The 16,671-nt window shown below is 45.9% G+C and overlaps 2 protein-coding genes across 2 annotated transcripts; both read right to left on the reverse strand.

Moving 5' to 3' along the window:
• Positions 1-1,487: 1,487 nt before the first annotated feature.
• Positions 1,488-8,273, reverse strand: MPZL3 (myelin protein zero like 3). Its single transcript, XM_075172685.1, is given in 8 exon segments — positions 1,488-1,605; positions 3,651-3,714; positions 4,567-4,732; positions 5,387-5,597; positions 6,615-6,781; positions 8,106-8,181; positions 8,183-8,239; positions 8,241-8,273. Coding segments are annotated over 8 exon segments (801 nt in total). The 3' UTR covers positions 1,488-1,578.
• A 2,193-nt stretch (positions 8,274-10,466) lies between these two features.
• On the reverse strand, positions 10,467-14,597 carry MPZL2 (myelin protein zero like 2). The gene is made up of 6 exons (XM_075172703.1): positions 14,526-14,597; positions 14,225-14,468; positions 11,889-12,055; positions 11,378-11,588; positions 10,984-11,128; positions 10,467-10,527 (listed from the first exon to the last, which is right to left on the reverse strand). The coding sequence occupies exons 1-6, from the start codon at positions 14,595-14,597 to the stop codon at positions 10,467-10,469; spliced, it is 900 nt and encodes a 299-aa protein (XP_075028804.1).
• Between the last annotated feature and the right edge of the window lie 2,074 nt (positions 14,598-16,671).

The following is a 16,671-nucleotide window of genomic DNA, read 5'->3' on the forward strand; positions in this document are numbered from 1 at the left end:
ATTTCCACAAAGAACTTGAGTGATGTATTATTGCTGAAAGTGGAACAACAAAGCCACTTCCTCCAGGCTGCATATCACACCAACATCCCTTCGCAGGAAAGTTTTGGTTGGGAGAGACATTGTGCCATCAGGAAGCACAAGCTTTTTAAATATTACTTTATAGTAGACAGGAGAAAAATATATCTTTTTATCTAGAGACACAGATCTACAGCTAACCCGCTTTGCAGTCAGGAATTTCAACATACCTGTAATTGGCAGCCATCATAGAGCTGCTAAAGAGGGACTCGGTACGTGTTCCCTTTTGAGTTAAATCTGTTCCCTAAACACCTTTACCCATCATCATACAACAATTTCTATAGCTACGCAACAACTCAGGATGGCAGTTTTATGAGTTCAACTATATTTAGCCATATTTAGCCAAATAAAGAAATCCGCAGCCCAGAATGAAACAAAGCAATTTATTGGTAGTGGCACATCAAAGTCAACAGTAAACTTATAACACATATGTAAAAGAAGAGTATTTGACCAATGCCGCATACAAAAGGAAGCAGAAAACAGCAGCTGTTTAGGTATTGAGCAGACATGAATTCCACTGCTCTCTGCCATCCATTATCGGACAAGGTTGGTGAAAGAGAAAGTACTCTTTCTTACCGGGCAGTAATGATGCAATGTTTAGCTGTTTCCCTAAAATGGTACCTTAGAAGAGACTGTTCTTCTGAACACGGAACATTCCTTTGGACACTGCTTGAGTCAACGGTTGAGGTAGATGGGGTTATGTTTCCCCAGATATAGAGTCCCCATTTGCATTTCTGATTTAAAAAAATTAGTTTTATGAATTGTGCTTCACTTCTACAAGTAGGAGGAGATGTACCTAGTAAAGCAGCTGTTGGACAAATAATTAAAAAAAAAAAAGGAAAGATAAAACTCAATGTAAGGTCACAGTTGGTGACTTAAAAATAGAATCAGAAAATAGTAGGAGCAAAATGGTGATCCTGTAATTAAGTGGCAGATTAAACAAAGAAATAGTTAAAAAGCAGTAAGTTCTCTTCACTCCAAGACAAAGGATGCCATATACCAACTTAATCAAACTGTTTTAAGTCTTTAGCAAATACGTTCCAAAAAAATTGAGAAGAAAACGTTGTCAATGCCCAGTGATGATCGCCTTAGAGAGCTGACTCTGGAGTAGCCTGTGCTTCAGGCAATTCGAATTCAAGGGCACAGGAAAGGAGGGATGTCATCAATAATAAAGGAAACAAATTTGCAAGTGAACTAAGAAGCATGCACTGTCAGACTGCTGGTAGGAAACAGGCTGTACAGCTGTAGGCACTGAGGTTTCTGTAGGCACCGGAGAAGTGAGGTTAAGAGATTTTTTTTTCCCCCAATAAATTAGAAAGATTTCCAAAATCATTATTTTGTGCTTAAATAAAAGTGAATTATCCCATCGGCATTTTTCTTCCAATCTACTAAGATTAGAGCAGGTCCTTCAATCTGCGCTGGTCATCCAGCAGCCTTCGTACCTATCTAGCCATGATTTTCAGTGCTGTGATTTTGTTCTTTATCCATAGTTTTATTCTTTCATCAGTATGGGTCTTCCTCATCCGTGTCCTAAACAGGGAGTATGGAGAGAGAAATGGAGACGATGTATGAAGACATGAACCAAGGTATGAGTTCCACAAAATTTTGAGTCTGCTAGGCTTCTGACAAGAGCTTAAATGCTTTCCAAAATGCTGCTGTGCTTGAATAAGCCATAGGACTTTTAGTCATATAAGCACTTGCAGCTAAATCTGTTCGACTTACCACAGATACGCAGACAAATTGCCACTGTATAACCAACACGTGAAGTGTGTTTTAAGGGAAGTAGCAACTAAAGCTCAAGCAAAAAACGAATCGTAAAGTGCAGACAGCCATCTTAAAAAGCACCACCACTCCTTACAGAGAAGGTCTGGAGCAGCACAGGTTGTTGTTTTTCAGCTACAACCAATCACATGCTTTCAGATCCCCATCATCTATTGTTTTAACCACAGTAATTGTTTGATGGCATCCCCACAATCCAGCTCTGCAGCTCTCAACTTGAAAGAAACTCAAATGTAACAGCTCTATAAGGGAAATCTCACTAACTTTCCAGCCATTTTAAATCCAAACAGATTTTCACTGGCTTTGCAATTTTAATTATTTGATAACACATTAAGCATGAAAAAATACATTACAGAAACCTCAAAAATGTAGAATCATTAAAGTGAGTGAGACAGGATATTCAGAGACTTGGTAAGCTAAATATTTCAGTATCAGAGAGCAAAGTATCAAACAGATGACAAAATACTCAATATGAAAGCAGCAGGATTATAGCATTCAAATTTGCCTTCTCTCAAAGGATGAGAAGACATTTTTCAATTTTTAAAATCTCCAACTGTCTGACAGCATTTGTCTCACCGAATTGGGGCTTCCATCCTTTCTGATCTCTCCACCTGCAGTAAAGCAATGGTGCCTCCCTGCTCCCCAGCACGTCACTTGCAACAGCCTTTCCATCTCCCATGGCAACTCTTTCTTTTGCATAAAGCATTTTCTGCTTTCTGCACCTCTCAAAACTCTTTTTCCCCAATACTGTTGCGTTGTAACTGCTGTATCTTGTGTAGGATTGTAAATACTTCATACGTAACTTGCAAAATTGCTCGTTTTCATTCTGTATCTAATAAAGCGCAGAAGCTATCAGCACACACCTGTCTGAAGGCTTAAGCATTTAGTACATTTTAAATCACTGGCATTAGAATAGTGAATCAAGCAACACACATTTAAATCCTCCTTAACATACTTCCTGACCGTGTATGAAAGATGTAAAGGTGCGTCTGAGTCTGAGGTAAGCTTGCTCTGTAGGACATCAGGAAAAAAGGAAAACACTCTCAAATTAGGCATATTAGTGAGGTTACTCTGGAATGTGCCACACTTACGGCTGTGGCTGCTAACGCCAGCACGCAGAACTTAGAGGCACATTTTACAAAACAAGCACAGCAGGTAGCAAAAACATTCAGTAGTTCCAGTACAACATATCTGATGAACAGAAGCTTGCTGATAGGGTAGCGAGTGAACAAGCAGAATTAGAAGACAACCACCGCTTCACAAAACAAAACAAACAAAAAACCAGAAACAAACAAACCGCAAGAGTTTAGCAGGATTATGTTGTGACCAAAACAGTGTAAGTAGGAAGATCTCCAAAAAAGAGGCAAGGCTGCACACTACCACCTTTGCAAGAAACATAGTGGATTGAGGTATCACTGCCCCCATTCCCCACTATAGCGCTGTCAAACCCCAAACTGGTTTTGTAAAGCCTTTAAAGAAACTACGCAGCACAGTAGCTAGCACTTAAAATTCTGAATTTTGATCTTAAAATGTCAGCTTTGATTTCTATAAAGTCAAATGAAAAATCAGTTTGGTGGATCTCAAGACAACTTCCCCTACCAGTAATGCAGTATGACCAGCAGTCCTCACCCCCTATAGCCCATATATGGAAAACCCCAAGGAGCATAAACCTAGCCATTTGGGACACTACTTTGACATCCAGAGGTGTTATGACAAGCTCTACCTGCTGCTATTAGCACCAACTCTGAGGACCAAAGTTGACAAAACCACTTATGAAAACACCAGCTTTCACTTACCACACAGTTCAGACACCAATTTCTGAGTTTCCCCAAGCAGTTGTCTGTCTCTGTATGTTCAGGCCTGCAGAAAAAGCATAGGATTAGGTTGGACTTTTCCCCCCATACATACTGATATCTCCTATGGACTGTGAATTCTAGTTCTACCACACTGAACTGAAGGCTTTTCAACGCGATGAAAAGCCTTTGACTCTGCACAGCAAAACCAAAAAGAATAAAGAACGTCAGGTCCCTTATTTTGAAGGCAGACATTTCACTTAAGTACCATGAAGAATACAACAAGAGTTGCTATTTGGCTGGCAAATCTTACACCACCAATCAGAACATTGTATTAAAAACCCATTCTGCAAGAAACTGTAGTACTGAATTCATTGCAAAACCAGGTGCAGCTCCAGCAGTAGCAGTGTTCCCTTATTGTTCTCACTACTGAACCTTTCCAGAACAGAATGGAATTCAGTCTGCAAGGCTCGTTCAGTACCTGGCACCTCTGCTCAGGCTATCACAGAGGAACCAGTTAGCATTATTCAGTTTGTTTTGTTGTTATGGATACTTGATACCAAAATACAACACATAAAGCCCACATAAGCAAAATATCTTGCTGATTTAGGCTGAAATAAATCCATTTACAGAAGTGAAAGGCTGTCTAACCCTAAACTGCTTCAGTTCCATGGCCTCATACGAATGACAGAAAAAGGGGGATGTACAGCACTTAGTTTATACTCCAACATGGGGATTTTCCCATGTTGGGAAAGCTTTCTGACCGCTGGCTAGATTATGCTCATGGAGAAGAAGATTTCAGTGACTGAGCTGCAGACGCTGAGAGCTATGAAATGAAGAACAGTGGAGAAACTGTCCTTTGGCCTGTCTCAACAGGCCAAAGTAGAAATACAGGCTTTAGGTTCCCGCCAGAACTTACTCATCAGACACTTCGATGGAGGATTTCTTACACCCAGATTTTTTTTTCTCCTTTAGCACTCCAAATTTCCTTCCCATCCTTACCAACAGCAGAACGACCACAATGACGGAAGGGAGAAATACTAAAATGGACAGCAGCACCGCTGAAGTTAGCTGGAAGGAAAGGCCTGCAGCAAAGACAAAGAGCAGCCCAGCTGTACCAGTAGTAAAATATGGCTTTCTTAAGTCTCTGTGACAGATGTTCATCCAGGACGCAGGTTGCTAGCCTTTTCATATAAAGCACAGAGCTGGCAGATTTGAAACAGCTTATCACTGAATCTGTAGGACTCCTATCACATACCCAACACAGTAGAGTGCTTTAGATGTGCAAAAAACTATAAAGGAAGGCAGGTCACGACGTAGTTCTATCAGCATATCTAAGCTGCAAATTTGGGGCAGGTCTCACACGCAGGGCAGATGAGGAAATTAAGTATTACTGAGAATCAGTGTTTGTGGTGTGACAGTTCTTTTTAGACCAGTATTTCCTAAACATTTAACTTGTTCTAGTGCTGCAATATGTGGAGACCAGAACTCCTGAACAAATGCACACTTTTGATTTCTGTTATTACCACAGATTCCTCTGTCCCTTCCTGTCCCCAATAAATTCAATAGTTCTCAATGTATTTAGCTCAGAAAGAAGGGCTGAGGTAACTCTTGCTGAAATTCTAACGTGGAACTCCAGGGAATCCATTTCACATGTGATGAAATTTCTAAGATTCTGACAAAGCCGCAATGCAGCTGTATCACATAGATGAGGACATGCTATTGAAATGCAGGCTTACCCCTCTCCGTAACTACCAGCATTGTCTGGGGAATATTATGGTACACATCTGGAGGATTCTTCACACTGCAGATGAACGTCCCGTTGTCACTCATCACTGGGCTTTGGATAGCAATGGAAGCATCACCCTTGGCAACATTCCCAACCCAGGATATCCTGTCTTTGAACTTTCCCACTGTTGTTGGGTATGGAACAGACTGATAATGAAAAATCTAAAAGGAGGCAAAGACAATAATTGCGCCAATAAAACACTCATCTCAGAAAGCAAAGTAAACTACTTTTTGAATTGTAAACATAAAGGAATACACATTAAGAAGTCAGAAAGAATGCTGCTTGTACAGGAGACCTTTTCAAGTTCCTGTTTGATAATTCTGAGTCAGTCCCGTTTCGTTAGATCTCCAATGCTTATGTCTACCACCCTCAGCTCTCAGATGTCATCATCGCCATTCTGACCAACTTGTTCCCTTCTGCAGATCTCCAGTTGAGAAGCAGAGCAGGCTTCTTGTCTCATGCAAGACAGAACATTGCAGTTCTTCAGCTTTTGCTTCTTGCCCTTTTGCTCTTGCTGTCTGATGAGTGGAGGCTTAGCAGACCTCACTTCATACAAGCACTACCCTTTTGTTCCAGATACAAGGACACTCCTAAGAGTTCCAACTCTTCAGGCAGCAGCAGTCACTGATAATCCATAAAGATGCACGTTTTCTATTTCCACCTTGAATAAGAGATTTCCAGTGGGCTTTCAGACTTATGTCTTTATGCTTAGATTTCAAAATGCTGCCAACAAAACAGCAAGTAGCAGCCCATAACCTTAGAGGCTGTCATCATCACCGTCTTCAGACTGTCATTGCACACATGTGACCATTCTTACCACTCCAAGATATATAGCAGTAGACTGCATGACAGAACTACTGGGGTACAGCTGCCTTCAAGAAAGCTACCAATCAAATGCTTTACAGTCATTCTATACATAGCTACAATACAGCACTTGTGTCAAAACCCAAAGTTTATCTACTTTATCATCATCATGCTATTATGCATTGACATAGAATGTTTTTTGCCCAAAGAACACTAAAGCAATTTCACATGGGAAAGAAGGCAACGATGAGAGTCCCAAACCCCAAAGTGATGAAGAAGCACAGCAAGGCAAACAGAAAAAATATCATCAGATTTTCAGCATGCACAGAGGCCTGGTCAGTCTCCACTAGAAAAAGACTCCCTGTTCCACTTACTGTCTCCATCTGACCACCTGTGAGGGGCCGGTACGTCCAGTCTACTGTCAGGCTCTCAGTGATGGGAGAACTGGATTTGAATGAGCATTTCAGCAATACTTGTTCACCAATGAAAGCTCGCACTTTAGGACTGGCTTTAATTTCCAGGGAAAGAGCATTGCAGATACCTGATGGTACAAGCACAAAAGACAAGGATTAGATTCTTGTTATCTGTGAGGTGCAGGAGTGATGATGTCCCAAAGGTATCAGTGCATGTGCAGCTCAACCACAGTCCAAAGACTGAAGCACAGTAGTTACTACCTCCTCCATAATGAAATTGAAAGAAAAGCAGACAACTAACCTATTCTCTGCGGGATTGGAACTAGCCCAAATTAAAGTATTCATCTGGAAAATACCACCAAGAGCCTACAGATATTTAGATATGGAGACAAAGAGCTGAGAAACCGAATCAGCTGGCTCTCTGATAAGTTGCAAAGTGCCAGCTTTAAACTACTTCAAGGCAGTTCTGGCTCTGCATATCTTGCCCCAAAGTGATACAGCCAGTGACTTGCACATGCATCGGGTCAAGAGTCAGCAGCAAGTACTCTTACTTCTTGTTTTCAATGTGTGCAACAACTTCTGCCTCATTCGCCTACTGTGATGCTCCAGCCAGGGATGAGATCAGCCTGCCCAGCATTCAGCAGGAGCATCGTTCGAATCCTCCCTTTCACAAATCTCCTGCTCCTGGCTTACGAAGATTTATTATGGTGGTACTCTGCCTGAAGTTCTGCTCTAATTATCCCAGCTGACTCCTATGCTGTGCAGGCTCAGAAGGAGCAGGCACAGATTTCTATTCAGGTTTCCCTGTTCCCGCGCAAGTTTCTGGCGTTGCACACCCGTTCCGCACCTACCAATATAAAATGTAGGGGTCTTGACAACACACTCCTTTTGCTACCAACTGAAAGTCTGGAAATACCGACTGCAGCTAGCTGGACCTTAGCAAAGCAAGCAGAGATGGGACAAACGTACCCGTGTTTCGAGTGCAAGCAGTGGGCAGAGTGCAGGGTGAGGAAACGAACGCTGCCAGCTGCCTACCGTGCCCTGCTGAAGGGGCTTCGTTCACCCGCAGCACACCACCAGTTCTCCTGCCGCTTCCAGCACTCCCCGCGCAGAGACCCGCTCCGCGCAGCGAGCTCGCCGCGGGGACCGCACAGCGAAGCCGGGGCCAGGAGCGGCCCGCGGCCGGCCGCTCCCCCCGCTCCGGAAGAGCCCTCCCAGAGGCTCCGAGCCCACCACCTCCCCGCGGACCATCCTCGCTGCGGGGGCCGCTGGCCGCCGCCCCCGGAGCCGCCTCCCGGGCGTCCATAGCCCGGCTCCCGTGTCGGGCTGCCAGCCGGGCCGCACCGCGAGCCGGGCCGGGCCGGTCCCGTCCCGTCCCGTCCCGTCCTACCCCGCCCTTCCCCGCCGCTGCGGCGGCCCCCGGAGGCCCCGCACCCGGAGCGCCCCCGTTACCAAGCAGAAGCAGGACCGCCCGTGGAAGGAGGAGGAAGCCGCCGCCGGCCGCCACCGCCTCGCCGCACCGCATCCCGGCTCCGCTCAGGGCCGCAACATGGCGGCTCACCTGCGGGCAGCGCAGGTGAGGGCGGGGGCAGCCCCAAGATGGCCGCCCCGCGTCGCCATGGCGACGGGTCGCCTCGCACCTGGGGCGGCCGCGGAGGTCCCGGCGGGGCGCGCCCCTCGCCGCCGGGAGCAGAGGTGTCCGGCGCGGTCACCGCGGGGCGCACCCCGCGCCGCCACGGCGGACGGGGGCACCGGCCCTCCCGGCGCCCCGGCTCTCTCCCCTCTCGGGTGGGAGCGGGCCCCGACCCTCCTGGCGCCCGGCGGCCAGCAGGGCCCCCCGAGAACACCGGGCTGTCCGTTTCTGGGTTGGCCAGTTGGCTGCTTTTTTGGCACTTTTCAGAGCAGAAAACCCCCTCGTTTGAGGTGCCAAGGGCGCAGCAAGACTGCTTGTATGACACCGACACTGCTCTCCACAAGGCACGTTTATTTATGACACGCGTGATCGAAAATGAAAACATACAAACAGATAATGTGGCCAGCACATTACAGGTAGAGTTATAAAGTCATAAAGATACTCTTTAAACAAATGGGCTGATGTTTTGATTTGGTGCTGGTTAAATACCGTAACAGCTCTGCATTTTCAATGATCTGGGGCTTCGTTTGCCTTAGAGAGATTAAGCCTCTGGAAGTACAGGATATGTGCTAAGTGAGCGCGTCAAACACAGGGGCGAGACGCGCTGGTGGTCGCCTGAGCAATAACGGCACCCGGCGAAAGTGGGGTATTGCTGTTGTTGGAAGCCTGATACCATGCTAGCAGCCGCTGAATGCTGCTACCACACCAGACGGCAGCGGGACAGCACACCACCCCAGCATCGCTTGCTCAGGGCAGTCTTTGAGCTAGAACCGCAGCAGCCACTGCCAGCCAAAGTTGCGCCTGCAATGGTGCGTGTAAGGCCGCGGAGCAGGGGAAAGAAGCGTCCCGCCTGGCAGTGGTGTGCTCCCTCAGAGGAAGCGGGGGAGCGGGGCTGGAGAGCCCAGGGGAAAGGCCAGCATCGGGGTGTACCGGCAGAGCAGGAGTGGGAAAAGGAGGGGAGCTGCCGAAGCGCATGGCCACGCGCTGTGCAGCAGAAGGCAGTGTCCTCAGCTACCGTAGTTACAAAGCCTACTGAAGCTGCAAGAGATCGATATGAAAAACACACCCTCTGGTAAACGTTATCCCTAATAAGAAACGCATACGTTCCTGAACTGTAATACTTCCCATTTTTAGTAGCAGAGAGATTTAAGGTACGTTGTAGCAACTGGCTGCCCCTCTGATCCCTCATGTAGTCAGTCTTCCTTTTCATGATGTCAAAGAGGATTCTGAGGGAGGAAGAATAGGGCAACACAAACGCACCTTGTGATTTTTACGATGCAAGAGAGCATCTGCTCAGACACTTTGAAAATCTCTGTTCAGTCAGCTATCTTGGCTTTTTGTTCAAATCTTTTGGCATTTTTTCATCTTCAGAGCAGCCTTCTTCACATTCTGCAGGTGTGAAGGTTAAGGAAAGTTCCTTGTTCGTGGGGCAAGTTCCTCCTGCTTTGACTCAATGAAGGAAATTTACAACTTATGTTAACGTCATCCCCTTTCCTTGCAAGAATTTCAGGTTGAGCAGGGATACCACACTCACAGCATGAAGCGTCTGTAATTCAGCTTTGTTCTAACATCCGAAATTACAAGCTTTCACCATCTGCTTTATAAGTACCTAAGAAGAAAGATTATAAGAAAACCAGAACAGATTCATTACTCAAGGTTATTGTTGAAAACAAAAATAGTAGAGGCAACTGCTGACCTCAGAAATTGAGTGGGTAAAAATTATGCTGAAATGTTTTAGCAAAGCCAGCAAATCTGGAAACAGTTTCAGTCTTCCTGTAGCAATTTTAAAACAATAAAGATTAAATGAATCAAAAATCGAAAAGTAGATTCAAAACTGGTGAAAGGAAATTAATTCCTTCCTCTTTATCCACAAAGCAGGCATGTCACGGAAAGCAGCAACAACGGCTTTCTACCAAATGACCCCCAACGCTAGGGTGGAGAAATCTCTTCTACAGTTAAGAGGCAGTTCTGTCTCCACTGCCTGTTCAGTTGTCAGTCTCTCTGAAGGCTCCGCAACAGCAAAGTGTGACTGTGGTCTCAGTTGTTTCTGTTTATGGCTACCATGGCCACAGAAGTGAAATACCTAAATCAAACTGTCTTAGAAAGTCTGCAGTAACACTCAGACATTAATTAGAGAATGTTTGAATGGATACCTGCATTGTATATACCATCAAAGACCTCTAGTCTTCTAACGGACTGGCTTCCTTTTCCTCTCTAATCTTCAGATTCTCCTTTTCTCTTCTGTTATAAAAAAAGGGAGAAAAAAAGAAAAAAAGCCCAAATCAGCATCAGATATTCTGAGCAGCAGAGTCACCTTCTGCGTTACATATAACACACATAACATATAAAAAGAAGTTATATAATAAGATAATAAGCATGCTACATGCATGGTGACCACAGTGTCAGGTTCACGGAGGAAAGAACAGAGTGATCGTGTGCCAACTACCACCACAACAGCTGAATCCTTCTCTGAGTGAGGAGCCACTGTGAAGGCCAAGAGCAAAATGAGGACTCCAAAGCTTGTTCATCCTGGGGCTCTGTTCTGCCTGCAAGTAAACAGCCAATTATTGCTAATTGTGCTGGCAGTTTTGCATTGTAGACGCTTAGTATAGGGCCCAAGCCAATGATTCAGAATAGCTATGAAGATATATTTGACAAGCTTTCCCAGAAGCCTTTCTCTCTCTCCTCTGTCCTTACAGTTCAGTGTCTGCCACCTGGATCCTCTTCTCTTGCACTTTCTTCCGACGGTGTCGACAGATAATCACAACTGTCACCACAATGATCATCAGAACACAAGCAGACCCAATGGCCACTACCAGGAAGTGGATTTCCGAGAAATGAACTGCATGGAGAGAAACAGATACATGAACAAGAGGGACACACAGAAGGCTCTTGGTGTGAGGCTGAGAACCTGTATCCGTGAACATAACCTTTCCTCAGCCTCCTTTTTCCCTTGTATCCATTAACTGCCGTCATGCTTTCTCTTTATAATCCCTTTTCTTCCATATTTTCCCAAATGTGGAGGAAGACCTGCCAATGCTTCGCACTGGCTAAATTCACATGACCTCTGGCGGGGTTCTTGGCCTCTCACCTTTCTGCACAACTCTGAGTCGCACTTCACCAATTGTGCCATCAACATCTGGTGGGTTCTTCACCTGGCAGGTGAATGTCCCGTTGTCAGTGGGCTGCAAGTTCCAGATAATGATGGAAACATCATTACGCTCAATATTCCCATCCCAGGTGACTCGCTCTTTAAACCGTCCAGCAGACAGCTTGTAGGGCTCCTTCAGGTAATAAAATACCTACAAGAAAGAGAGGAAGCTGTCATTCCTGTGCAGTCTTTGTGATAAAAGCAGCACGTGAAAGGAGTGACTCCGGCTGAGGCATGTGGCCTAAGCTGAGGAGAGCTGTGTTGGCCCAGTCGCTCTCAGATGAACTCTGAGGCCATTTCAAAAGATAGTGCCTTGTGCGTTTCAGGTGTGCTTGCCCATACCCACACCTGGAATTTTTGCAGTCACTGGGCTTAGCCAGTGCTGGGCCTTGGGACTTGTTTGCTTGGGCAAGTGTGCATCAATGAAATGGAGCGTAAAGGTCTCACTCACTGGCTCATGAGAGCTCAGGTCCTCGGGCTGGAAGTTCCAGGTCACTGACAGGTGCTGGCTGATAGGGCTGCTGCTGGAAAAGGTGCATTTTAACCGCAGGTTAGTGCCATTCACAGCATCCACCTCCTCGGAAGTGTGAACTTCCACGGCTGCCACAGGCCACAGTGCTGCAGGAAAAACAGCAGGAGTTAGAGGTAAAGAAACCCACTATCTAGGAGTAAACTCATCGTTTTTCCTTATCTGCATTTAGTCTATGCAGGAGCCGGCCTTATCTATCCCTGTCAATGTTTAACCTGACAGTCACAAGCACACAGATGTAATTACTGAGGGAGGTGATCCTGCCTATGCAGAATCCAAGAGATCCTCTGTGCTTCATGGATTTTGTCAGTTGACGTGCAAGCTGCACAGTGCTGGTTTCAAGGGAGTTTGCATTCATCTGAGCTGCTGGTACAGTGCTTTCTTTGTAGTTTTGTGGCTGCACAGTTAAACACAGATCTGATAACTGGTTGAATAAGGGCCACGGAGAAGGACTTGCCTACAGGGACAACAGACTTTGTTTTGGGGGCAAACGTCTCTCTTCAGGCATGAGCAACCTTGACATCTAAGAGGTGCAATGCTGTTGTAAATGCCACCCCTCCTTAAATATACACTTGCTCCTGACTGGCACTAAAGATACCATACCACTTTTCACGTGCTTGTCCTGCTCACATTTTCACAACTGATTACACTCTACTGCACTCAATTCCCCAAGCAGATTTCTTCAGAAAAGCAGTCCTGCCCTTTCAAGTAGGACTGCTGAGCCCCAATAAACAACTGCTATTTCCCATGCTAGAACTTTCCTTTATACACTTTGTATTATCAGCCTGAGTGTCATGCACACCATGGTGAAAACTGCTCTTATTGCTGTAAGAAGTGCCTGTTAGAAGGTTAATAGCCCAGCTGGACAACTATAGTCAAATATAGCCAGGCTGAGGAACTCCACAGGAAATCCTCAAGGTAAATCTGTAAGCATTTGTTTGTCAAAGAAACATCCGCTGTTAACCAAACCACCACAGGTGCCGCTTTAAAAATAAGTTAGTGTCGCTAACTCGATGCTACCCTGAAAGAGAGACAATCAGCAAGAGAGAGAGCACCAAGACACAGAAAGAAGAAAAATGAAAAATAGGAAAACCAAAGGGCTGCTGGTGAAGATGCCTCTCACACCTGAGCCCTAGTTGTCCTCTGGCTTGCGCTGCCATTCCAGACAGAGTTCAATCGCTCTGGCAGATTGGTGCTACCAAAACAGTGGTGCTGCAAGTTCTCACTTTTTTCCCTGCAATTGCCGTGTTGCTGGCCTGACCGCCTTAGCTCTCTGATTTAGCGGGTTAGTTTCCACAAAACAGCAATGGTGAGCTAAAAATCTTGCTGCTGCTGAAAGGGACAGTCCTCCCTGTTCCTGATCATGTGCTCCCATTGGTTTCCTTTTCCTCACTGGTCAAACTAACCCAGCAGAAAAAGAAAATATTAATAATTTCGTGTCACTTTAGGGAGATGAATTAACTCACACCAGTGTGATTCAAGCAAAAAAACCCCTTGTCTGGGATTGTAAAATATGGCTTCATAACAAAGACAATCAATACATTTCCCGTATTTGAAAATAATTTATAACCAAAGACTTCCTTGCCAAATAATTTCTTTTCTCAAAGGAGAAAATATTTGAAATACCAAAGTATTGAAGGTGTTCACATTTGAAAAACTTCATTGGCAACGATTGTGTTTCTCATCCAAAGATTCGGTGTCAAATCTCTTCATTTTAAACTCCTTTAAAAGAACAACTGTGGGAAATAAGTGTAAAATACTTTTTTCAAGACAGATTACCGAGCGTATCCGTGTGCTTTTGGGAAAGGAGGACATGGTGTTCTAAGATTCCAGCTATATTGCTATAAACCACTGACAATTCAAGCGAGTTTATTGTCGGTCTGGAATCATTGCTGCGTAAAGGATCAAAACCCAGTGCTGCTTAACAATCTGTGATTGTCTAGTAACAAAGATAGTGAAAAAAACAGCTAGGAGTAAAGTCCAGATTCCTGGCAGGAGAGGAAAAGACGTGTAACCAGAGCTCAGAATGAGATCAGTGTTCTTCTTCCGCGTGAACACACCTAAACCTGTTTGTCGAAGAAACTCAATCACTTCGTGTCACTTGCAGTGAACCCCAGACCGAAAGAATCGCAGCAATCGTCCACGACAAGTATCTGAGACTCCTGTAAAGTTGCTGCCTCAATGAGGACGATAATTAAGGGACCAGAAGAGGAAAGTCAAGATGGCACCTGAGGCCAGACAGTACCAGGTTTCCTTACCTCGGAGCTGTATCCCAAGGAAGAGCACAGCACCCAGCCAGCTGGGGCCATCCATCGGGAAGACAAATCCGTACTCCACGGGTTGAGCAGTGCCGGAAACAGAAATTCGTTTCAGGTTCTCGATAACTGGATGAAAGATGAGTTTCTCAAAGCCTTCCCAGCACAGTAGAGCAAATTCCTTTCTCTCCGCTTGGCCTGTAAGGCAACGTGAGTACTCCTTCCAGCTTGAGTCAGAGAGCACTCCCTGCCCTTGCACTGAAAGGCAAGGTGCGGCCAGCACAGCTCACTTCTGTGTGTAAACCAGGGAGATTTTCAAGGTAAGATTAATTTCTTCTGCCTCCCATATTCCTTTGCTCCTCTCTGTTGCAATCATCCCTCCTCCCAGCTTCCCCCTGAAACCACTCCCCTCTTGTGGGAGGTAATTTTGCTCCTAAAAGAAAATTTGCCTGAAGGTGTTTATAGATAGCCTGAAGGAATGAGGGCCATTTGTTTGGCAAAAACCTGCAAATAATCCAAAAAAAGCAAGCCCAAACAGACAGTCTGTGGCAGCAGTGTGGGCACACATCCAGAGGATGCAAATGTCCTACTGAAACACAGATACCTACAGTAAAATGAAGTGATCATTATACTGTTACTTGGTTGCAACCATCCTGCAGAAGAACTGAGAGACTGCATTAACTGGTGCTTGAAAAGTTCTTGGCAAAGTCAAAAGACAACTACATTGGAAATCAGTCCAGCCCGGTGGTAGTCCAGGCACAGCTGGGGAAACCCCACCGTGCTTAACAAGCAGCACAAGGTACTAGAGAAACTCAGTGTGACACAAAATATTTTCCTGGTGGCACGTGGCAGTTGTGAGAGCATGAAACTGAGCTGTGCATGTCTGTTGGCAAAATAAGGATGTTTGCATTCGAAGACCATAAATCACTTTAACAGCAGAACCTGCTGCTGGCTGTGGCTGTGTTTGTGTCCGGCCGGTGGCCTAGTTCCAGGAAGTCATCCCAGCTTATGAGCTTTTGTTGTGAGTGATGCTAATTTTCCTTGTAGTGGTGCCAAGGCAGGGACGAGGAGGGTGCCCTAACCTCTGGGTGTTTTGAAGGGCTCCCTTCAGCTCAGAGCCAAGGAGCAGAGTGAGGGCACTCTTGCTGTGCAGCAGTGTGGGCTCCGATTGGGATGTTTTGGATTACCTGGGACACATAGAGAGGGTGTCAGAGCTGGCCAGAACAAGGTCTTGGTGGAAAGAGCACAGCAGCAGGACTCTCAGATTTCCTGCTAATGAGCAGCCATGGGGACGTCTCTCCTCCCATCTCCTGTTGTGACATCCTTGTGGCAATTTCTGAGGAGAATACTGAATTTATTTTTAACTCTTAAACTTCAAGTTACAAATTTGGCAACCTAAAAAAGCACTGAGGCTGTCAGTCTCGTGGATTATCCACAGAACAGCGCAGAGACTCTTGTCTCTGCTAACATGCCTCTGCTAATAGCTCTGAGATACCAGATATCTCTATTTTCGTGGGAATAATTTGGCCCTGTGTTAATCCTTCATCACTGCATCTCCCCAGATTTCCACTCAGTTACTATTCCAAAACATCATCTCCATTTCTTTCATTGCCACCATAAATATTTATTAGGCTGGGGGTTTTTGCTTGTTTGTTTTGCAAACAGAGGATACGTTTGCCTTTTCAGGTTTTGTTTCAAGCATCTGTGAGGCAGTGCTCAGCAGTCAATTTGCTGCCACCTCCTAAGATTGTCTTCCTGCACAGCAGCAACTTCTTACCCTCAGGCAGCCCACGCAGAGTCCAGCAGGACAAGCATGTTTCTTGCTGTGACTGCCCTTCGGCCACCCTGGCCAGGTAGCAACACTACTGGCTCTCACTTAAGACCACATTTGTGTAAGGCATGGGACCGGGAAGAGGGCCTGTTCCGCGCTTTACTGGCAGACTGTTACTAACCTTCAACACCTTGTTTCAAAACGTGCTGGCTCCACCTGTTAAGAGCAAACCATGTCCCTGGCACCCTTACTAGTAACAGAAATGCTCTCTTTTTTCACTTTGAAACAGAAATAAGTAAAAGAAAGATCTGACAGCTGAAGAGAGCACCTCAGTAAATGGAGTAAGGGCCCACAACGTTGTCGTTAGCCATGTCATTAAATGGCGAGCTCTTGGGGAGCAGCAAGAAGCCAGTTCCGTCCCTCCAGGCGCTGGAAAGGCGTCGCTCGAGCTGTGTGTGGCAGGTGCGGAAACGCAGCGCGCCCTTGTGGAAGGAGGCAGCGGGAGCCTGGGCTGGCTTCGCAACGCGCCTTCCGCTTTGGGCCCGTGCCTTCGAACCCGCTACCCTCGCAACCGCATCAGCAGCTCTGCCACCTCTCTAGGCCTCAAGCAGCGGGAAACGGAAGGACAGTGTGGTCCCACTTCGTCCATGCCAGCATGCCTGCTGGCAGCAAAGCTTGG

This window comes from Calonectris borealis, chromosome 24 (assembly GCF_964195595.1).
Source record: "Calonectris borealis chromosome 24, bCalBor7.hap1.2, whole genome shotgun sequence".
Classification (NCBI taxonomy): Eukaryota; Metazoa; Chordata; class Aves; order Procellariiformes; family Procellariidae; genus Calonectris; species Calonectris borealis.